Genomic DNA, 9,236 nt, shown 5'->3' with positions numbered 1-9,236 from the left:
AGACTTGTCCATCCTTTCTCCTGTAGATTCACTACAGGACACTACTTGGGGGGCACAACAGTAACACTGACTTATAACATTATGCAAGTTTCTTGTGTAGAGCATTACACTTGAACATCTGTCTGTCTGCTCTACAGCAGCACCACCACCAAAAGCCTGGCTTCCATCCATCATGCAGGGTGAATCCTCTTCCCCATTTTACATACCCAGCCCTGCACTTCCTGCAAACTACCCCACTGTCTTCTCTGCATCTAAGTTTCTGCTTTTGTTTCATTAGTTCATTTGCTTTGTTTCTGTATATTCCACTTGAGTGAAATCCTGTTTCTGTAGAACAATCTTTAACGAGCAAGAGCGCCTGCATTTTGCACTGGCTTTGGGCAATGCTTCTAAGAGCCCCAGAGTCTCTCACCTGGGTAGGACTACAGTTAGTTTGAAATCTCCAGAATACTTAGGATGAAAAGGCCCTCTAAACAAAACAAAAGCAAACAGTCATCTGTCTATCTGTCCAACATTGTTTAACTAAAAGTGACTTCCAGAGTCCTAAAGCACTTTGAAAAAAACAGTCCCTTCGGCTTCCCCGGCTGGTGACTTAGGAAGACAGCCCTGCCTGGAGTGCTTGCTCGGGAGTTGTATTTATTTAGCGATTAACCCAGCGCTTTGATTTTAGGGCAAAAGCGACTCTGGCGGTGCGCTGTGGGGTGAGGATCAAAAAGGCCACCCATCGTTCCTCTGGAGATGCCGCCTGTTACCCTGAAAACGTTAACTATTTTTCTGGGTCAGGTTTTAGCTTTGGTTTTGTTTTAAGCTTTCCTGTGTATCCCATCCATTATTTAAAATGAGCTTGGAAACAAACAGGACGCATCCGTCGGCCCCTGCCTGCCTGTGTCCCTCTGAAGCAGATCGCTTTCGGCTCTCTGCTCGGGGTCTCCAGAAGGCTGGAGGGGGTGAGGGCGGGATGCCCTGCCTCTCGTCGGGCGCTAAGCGCGGAACTGACCCCGGGAGTCAAAGCCCCAGCGCCAGGCACCTAGCGCCGCCAGCCGCTCGCCCGCCCCGGGCTCTGCAAAGGAGGGAGGGGATCCGAGGAGAGAAAGTGAGGCTGGGCGGGGGGTGCCTGGGAAGCCGGGCTCGGCTGACGTCACTGGGCGCGCATTTCGGGCTGGAGCGCTTTAAAAAAACGAGCGTGCGAGCGGAGATGCTGCTCCACACAGCGCAGGCCGCCTGCAGCAGCAACGCGCTTCGCCCTGCGGTGGCTGCAGCGAGGGTCCCTCCGGAGGCCCGCGTGGCCGCAGCGGGCACGCCCCGGCCCCGCAGCGCTCGTCCTCGGCGCCCCCGCCTCGGGGGCAGGAGCACTGCGCCCGGCCTCGCACGCGCGGGTTGAGCTGCAGAAACCCGCCGAGCCGCGTCCGCCGCGCCGCGCCGCGCAGCAGCCTAGACGTTGCCCTCCGACTGCGTCTCGCTCGCCGCCCTCTGCCGCGGCACCATGGACACCTCCCCGTTCGGCGTGATCCTGTCCTTGCCGGTCCTGCTCCTGCTGGCAGCCGGGGGCGGCTCCCCGAGGCCCAGCGCGCTGCTGCGAGGGTGCCCTGAGCACTGTCAGTGCGAGCCCGACGGCAGGATGCTGCTCAGGGTGGACTGCTCGGACCTGGGGCTCTCGAAACTGCCCTCTAACCTCAGCGTGTTCACCTCCTACCTGTAAGTGCGCTCCCACTTCATTCTGGGCATAGGCAAAGGGGCCAGTGAGGGGAGCCCAGCACCAGACTGGGGGCTCCTCCGCTCCCTGCAGCTTTGCTGCGAGCGGGCGTGGGTGCACAGGGCATCTGGGGCGTGTTGGGGCGCCAGGGAAGTGCATGTGCCTAGCGGTTAGTGCTCCCGCACTTTGTGAGCCCACAGAAAAACGGGCTTCAGGGCCACCGGGGAAAGAACTGGTGCGCAGCAGCTTCTCGGTCCAGTTCTAGGCAGGTCGCAGGGCGAATTTCTCCACGTGGAGACGTTTATCTACATTGTGCTCTTTCGTGCCCCTGAGCCTAGAACCCAAGGGCAGGCTGCGCGGTCGGTCCCCAGCCCAACCTTCCCTCCTCGTCGGCATAAGGAATAGATGGGCCGTAAAAAAGTTTCTCCACAGGAGAACGCCAACGTGCCCAGCTCCAAAGGAACTTCCTCTGCATCCCCTTGCAGGGTCGTGTGATGTAACCTTTTTCTTTTCTTTATTCTTTTTTTTTTTTTAATGGAGCGATTAAAATGTGGCAACCGCAAAGCCCCATTAGAGCTGCCAGAACGTTATCTTTACCTTTGGCTGCCCGAGCCGCTCTTTGAAGTGCCGGCGGCCGCGGTATAATCTTTAACCATCTCCTCCTCCCGGGAGGTAAAGGGAAGTGGGCTGAAGGCGGCGGGGCGGGTAAACATGGGAGCCGACACCCGAGAGGAGACCTGAAGCTCTCTGACATCCCTCGGGGATCCTCCCACCGGTGGTCTCCGCACCTCAATCTGCAGAGCCCCCGCAGCAGAGATGAGGCGGCGCCTCATATCGGAACTTTGTCTTTGGGAAACCCGGGCCCAGAGAGTAACAGGTGGTTGGGTTGGAGAGGTCACCTAGGAGGAACTCGATTCTCAAGGACCAGAGCCTGTTCCCCGCCCCCCCGTGGAGAATCTGGGGTTCGGTTTCTTAGGGCTGAAAGACCAAGTTTGGGTCCATTGAGGAAAAGGCGCAAAGCACAAAATGACACATTTAAACGAGTCCGGCGCTCTGCGGCGAGCCCACCCTGAGCCTCTGCAATCGCAGTTTCGGCTTCTCTGATGTACCCTGGCAAGGAGAGTAGGGGTGTTAGTGAACTCGTTCTTTCCTCTGGTTAGTTGTTTTCCGGAGAGAAGAAACATGAAGAGGCTTGCACAACGCTCTCTGCTAGATAGTGATTCTTTTTCTAGAGACCGTGAGGGAGGAAATTGGGCTTTGTTTTTTAATTAGCTTAATGTTGTGTTCAAAGAGAAGGACCGGCCTGCTAAATTTTAGTATCAGTAGATGGCAGTTCCCTCCTCATCAACCATAAAATGATTTGGACTATTTTGCGGTGTCCGAAAGGGTTATACAATTATCTATTTTCCCCCACCAGCTCGCCATTGCATGGCATACATTGCATGCAGTAGTGATGTTTTTACAATGATGGAAATCTACTCCCCTAAATGATCATTCTCCAAGAGTTCACATTTCCTCCTTCTAAACAGCTGCCTTACTACAAAGGGAAATATTCATGGCCAGTCTCTCTGGTTTAACTACTAAATCAGTGTTTCAGAAGTCATATGTTTTTCTGTAGAGTGAATTTCTGAGAGCGGTGTGACAGTTTTCAGTTTAGAGGCAAAAACTGTTCTTTCACATTGCTTTAAAGAAAATGACTATGCAAGGGAGGTGTGCAGCCCCACCCCACATGCCTAATTATTCAGATCATAAACTTTTATAAAATGTGATTTAAATGCAGAAGATAAATTAATGAATGTACAGTCTGGAGGCTTTTTCTCCCACTCGAAAGAAGGAACATTTGTTAGGCTTCTGTTACTTAAAGTTGGCATAAAAGACAGCTTCAAATTATTTCCTACATACCTCGAATGCATTTAATTATACCCTCCATGCTCTCAGGAGATCTTACTGCCACTGTTCCCTCTCTAACATAGATAACCCCTTGCAGCCAAGATACCATCAGGAGGGTAATCTTCATCTTTCTTCTTGCTGTGATAGCAGCCTGTACTCTGACCTAGGGGGAAATTTTCTCAGTGCCCTATGAAATAGTAAACTCAGAAGTGGCATTTCACAGAATATGAGGGCTGAGGGTAGAAATCAGTCCTGAATAACCCAACTGATGTTCTTCATAAAGCCACTTCAGAATTTGGTCTCCTTCTTGAATACAAAATGCCAGAGGCCATGGAATGCCCTTCTTTTGTGGGCTAAGGGCTTTGGAGCTCTGGTCTGGGGGGTGGGGAGTGGGTAAGAACCACAGGGGCTCTGTGCAGACACCAAAGGTAGATGGTGCCCTCTTTTGGTTACACCTAGAATTATGTGGCCATCTCTGCCTTCACTAGGGCATTTACCATCTATCAGAGAATTTGATTTTTTCATGTTTAATTAAAGAAGCATGTGTCGGTGGTTTTCTAATTTCAAGAAAAAGGAAGCTTGAAAAGTCACCTTTGCTGCTGAAAGGGAACATTAAGTTACAGCCCTACACCTTTGGGGCCCAGTGGTAATTAAACTTTGATGAGAAAGTTGCAATGTACAAAGACTGATGTGGGTGAAAGGCCAGACACTATCTTTTATTGTTTGTAGTGGGTTATCAACCTTTATTTGAGTTGAAATGTTATCTCTCGATCTTCCTCCCCTCTGCACACAAAGAACAGGCATTTCATTTTCTTCAAACAGACTGATGGCACATTTCAGCTGTACACATTTGGCAAATAGATTTTCTACAATCTGATAGCTGCTTGGCCAGACTCATAGATAAAGAAAGTTCCCTAAATCTTTGCATAGAAAGCTAGAACTGTTTACATGCAGCTTTATAATCAGTCTTCCCCAGAAAAGCTAAATCGTAAGCCTATTCAAACATCAATATTCATTCTTTTCTTACTGATCCGCATTCCCCAGTAATTCTTTAACTGGACCACTAAATGTGATGGAACCGCTAGAAAATCTTAATCCTCAGTGTTGTCTCTTTCTTCCCCCCTCTGGCCACCTTCTTCCCTGCTCCATAGGCTGTAGTCTCTGATCTTACGTCAGGGGCTAACAAATAAAGCTCAATTAGAAGAAAATAAACAGTCTACCAAGGTGGAGAGGTTAAAGCAGACAAGCATTTATAGGATTAAATACATCTAAGTGTGGCAGCAGTGATCTGTCAGAAATAAAATGGTTCTACCATCTAATCTTGTTGTAGGTAGGTTACTTTAATGCATGAGATATGGACATTTTTGTTAATAAGCTCTTAAAACTAAGCTCCTATGCTACTCTGATGGGTCTTTCATCAGTGTGACATGTATCTAGAACTAAATTGTAAAGGCTGTCTTAATATTGTAAATATGTTTTTCTGAGCCATTTTATTTTAAATAACACTGAAACTTTGCTGTTGCTGAAAGACATGAACATCTCATTCACAAACAAATATCTGTCATAAGAACCAAAGAAAACGGGAGAATATTTTCTTAATTTATGCATTGGGATTACTTTTCCACATGGAACTTTGCAGTGCTGGTTAACTGTACTGTATAATTAGTAAAACCGTATTAATTAAAAACTGATCAAAAACCTCAACTAGCTAGATGCAGTACGGTCATCACATCATACTTGTGGTTTAGGCATTTAAGATGCAATTTCAAAATTTGAAAACATTGTAGAATCTTCTTTGAGATGGTTCAGTATAATCCTGCTTCCCTTAAAGCAAAATATTTAAGGAGAGAGAGATGCTTGTGCATTAGCAACGGCTACAAAACCCTTAAGTGTTATAGTCAAAATTCAGATCACCCCAAAATTTATAGTTCATTATACAACTTATCTTTAAATTTTATTTAAAACATTAATCAATGACTTCTCTGCATTTTGATGAAGTTCTTTCTTTTTCTCTAGGATGCCCAAGGTTTGGGGGTGGGGGGGAGTTAGCTTATTCATTTGTTTAATAATCTTCTTGTTACAAGAACAATTATTGGAAGTGATTAATTAAATTAGTCTAAGTAAGTTTTCAAAGTAGTGGTTCTGATTTAAACAATTTTGTGGTATAGATTATAATAAATATTTTACTGAATTTGTTCAACCTGTGCCTGTCAGGGCTTGTACGAGTATGAATTTTTATGTATAATAAACACAATCTCAGATCTTTTCCTCCTGATATGTTTTCTTCAGAGTAAAGAAGTTCTGATAAACAACAAAAGATAGCAATCAAAATATAATCTGTGTAGTCAAATAAAATTGTGTTTGGTAATGGAAACACTCCCTCCCACTTGAATGAGTTTACAAGTATAAAAATACAACACTAGTCTATGATTTCTCAGAGTTAGGCTATTTTAATCTGGAGTATTTGATTGTTTTCAACTTCTAGAATATAGCTGTCCAAGTCAAAGAAATGATAAGCAATTAACCCAACAAAGTTATAAAATTGATGATATTGCAAAGTATTTGAAGTTTTTTAGTGATATGTAATATTACCTGTCTTCATAAGAGCTTATTGTATTTCTTCTATTAAATTCAGAACATAGTCATTTTAGCTATAAATTTAAGTCTGCTTCCCATCAACCCAAGTTATATGCCATAAAATAGGAATGCAAAACAGTAATGAGCTGTTTTGAGCTCTACTGAGCAATTTTGTGATATTTTTCATTTTGTTCAGTTATCTATATAAATTTATAATAATGCTAAATGGTACATTTCCTTGTAAACACCCACCACCAGTAAATTGAGTTCTTCGTGAGAAGGCAAATTCCTTCCTATGAGATTCAACTTTACTCCTGTTGCAATGTTTTCCTTTCTAGAGTCTCATTTTTGTAGAGAGATGACTCACACAAGCATTAAAGCCACAATTCTCATAAACCTATGAAAACAAGCTGATTATCTCACCCTGTTGCTATTTTTGAGGTATCTTAGTAGAATTTCATTGGCTATACCTGCCTAGGAGTTCAAACCTAGAACGATTCTTACATTTCTAGATCTGTCCATTTCAACCCACATTTTTATTCAGTTGTTATAGTGGCTAACTACATGCTCAATTTCACCCACAGAACTCATTATCTTTGGTAAAGAAGTCACTTTATAGGCTACAAGGTGGGAGTTTTCCTAAAAATTTTCATATCTTAAAATTAATTTTGTAGGTCACAGGATACAAAGCAGACCCATTCTTCAAACCCAGGCATTTTCTTTTACCTCTTTCAAGTTAATTTTGCTGTTTCATTGATTGGAGCCAGTGGGCATGTCTTACTTGAAACTGATAGGAAGAACATTAAGTTATTTGGTTTCAAAAAATAGAATAATGTTATCAAGTGATAATGCTAAAAAAAGGTTGACAAGGTGTTAACATTCATAGGGACGTTGTTTAAAAGATACTTTGGGGGTGGAGGGAGACGCTTTGGAAGCAAGTATCCTTCCTCATACCCGCATATATTAATGACCCCATTCTCAGTGAGTAACTCTGAGTTTGGAGAAGCTGACATTCATTTTGAGAGTATGCAAAGGATTAATCCATGTCCACGAAACCAACTTACTTAAAGTCAGATGGAATAATACTTCAGGATGTAATGATAGGTTCTCTTTCCTTTGGGGTTTATCTTCCTCAGTAGACTATGAGTTCATTCAAGTAGGAAATGTTCCTTTTTTTTTTTTTTGATTTATTTATGCATACAGAACTGGGGTTCAGGCCAGAGGTGCAGGGACAGTGAAAGGATTCATCAGAGACAGAGTGGGGAGCAGAATAGACAGATTGACAAAGTACACTGCTGAGGGGAGCAGTGGGCGAGACAGGAGAGGTCTGTCTCACCATGTGGATCACCCCCAGGGCAGGGATCAAACTCACACTGAAGAGGCTAAGGCTTGCTTGTAGTGCTGCGCTTTAACCCACTCCCACCCCCACGCCCATTGTGCCACCAGGGAGGGCCAGAAATGTTCCATTTTTTATTCCAAGCCTACAACAATGCCTGATGCTTAACAGATATTCAGTAAATATTTGTGATGTTCATTGAATAGGATTAGATGAGCCAGCTACTGAAATCCCAGTGGTAAATCAGGAAAAGATAGATTAGAACCACTTGTCTGCAAGTAACAGAACAGCACAAAGCTATTGACATCTCCCAATTACATCCCAGCCACATTCAAAATACAATTAAATTGTGTTCAGTTTAAATGTTGCAATGAGTTGTTGAACAAACATGCCAGAACTTAAATATCCAAATTAGTTTATTATTTCAATAACAATAATAATAATAGCTGACATTTACATTTTGCTTCCTTTGTGCCAGACATTATCCTGAGAGCTTTATTCAATAATACAGTCCCCAATAACCTGTTACACAGGTATTATCATCGCTAACTCTGGGCTTCTCTGCTTATTCCAAAGATATTTCCAATTGCTCAAAATATTTATAGACTCTTTGAAGCTATTTTCAGGGCCAAAAAGTCAAGGAAACCAACCCTCATAGTGATTGCATTGGTACTGAATTTCAGCACAATTTTCTTTTCAGGAACACAATTTGTGAAACTCTACAACCAGGAATATCTCTTCAGGGGATCCTGGTGAATGAAGTTTTTAATTTTCAACAAAATGAGAATAATACCATAGTTTCAGGCTAGTATCTTAAGTTTAGTAGCTTTTCATATATCCATTTTTCGTACTACAAAGAAACAATTTTTCTTGTCTCCATGTCAAAGATAAATGGTGGTAGCAGACTGCATTTATAAAGAATGATTAATAAACTAATGACTTCCAAGTAAAACTAAAATATCTTTTTTTTTCTATGAACAGATCTGTGTGTCAAGTAAAATAACTGAATTTCTTTGAACAATTTCCCAGTTCTAAGAGATGTGAACATTCTTAACAGGCCAATTTTATTTGTGTTTGTATTCATCTTTAAAATCTACAAGATGAGTTGATGATACAATGGTTGTCACAGTGTCATTTATTTGATACAGAATGGAAAATCATTTCAAAGTTTTATCTCTCTACCCATCTATCCATCCATCCATCCATCTATCTATAGAGTATGCCTGGTTTAATAATTTGGTGAGTAATAAAGACTTACGTGTAAACTGAAAATCTGGAAAGTCAGGAAAAAAAGTCCCCCCCTTCAAACAAAGAAACCATCCTGAACTGCCCATTTATGTTTTTTCACTCCCTCAGCTCATTTGCTGCTATACACTAATATGTATTGACCATTGTCAACATGAACATCAATAAGTGGCCAATTAATTATAAATGATATTCATTGCAAAGAGCCCCTCATCAATTAAGAACTGATGTTTAAAAATTTAGGATACATTGAGGTCTAATCTCTAAAATCTCTTCAAATTGCACTTTTACATGCTAGTTTTCTACAAATTTAACATTAATAATTTAAAGGCTTTTTTTTAGCAGTTTCTAATCTGCAAGTGTATCATATTTTAATTTATGTGCATTTTCCAATTTCATTTTTTCCTTCCTGCCTTCAGGAGCTTTGACTCTTCTTCCAAGGATTTTGTTGGTTATGGGGAAAGAAAGTGTTCTCATATACACGACACACACACACAC

General features: G+C 42.7%; 1 protein-coding gene across 1 annotated transcript in view; it reads left to right on the top strand.

Moving 5' to 3' along the window:
- Positions 1-1,480: 1,480 nt before the first annotated feature.
- Positions 1,481-9,236, top strand: part of LGR5 (leucine-rich repeat containing G protein-coupled receptor 5) — a 121,954-nt gene continuing 114,198 nt past the window's right edge. Inside the window, exon 1 of the mRNA XM_004675890.2 lies at positions 1,481-1,692. Coding sequence (XP_004675947.1) covers positions 1,481-1,692 — 212 coding nt within the window. The remainder of the gene's footprint in view (positions 1,693-9,236) is intronic.

This window comes from Condylura cristata, unplaced genomic scaffold (assembly GCF_000260355.1).
Source record: "Condylura cristata isolate star-nosed mole 26May11 unplaced genomic scaffold, ConCri1.0 scaffold00004, whole genome shotgun sequence".
Taxonomy (NCBI): Eukaryota; Metazoa; Chordata; class Mammalia; order Eulipotyphla; family Talpidae; genus Condylura; species Condylura cristata.
The sequence above is the reverse complement of the archived record's forward strand: the minus strand, read 5'-3'. Positions and strand labels throughout refer to the sequence as shown.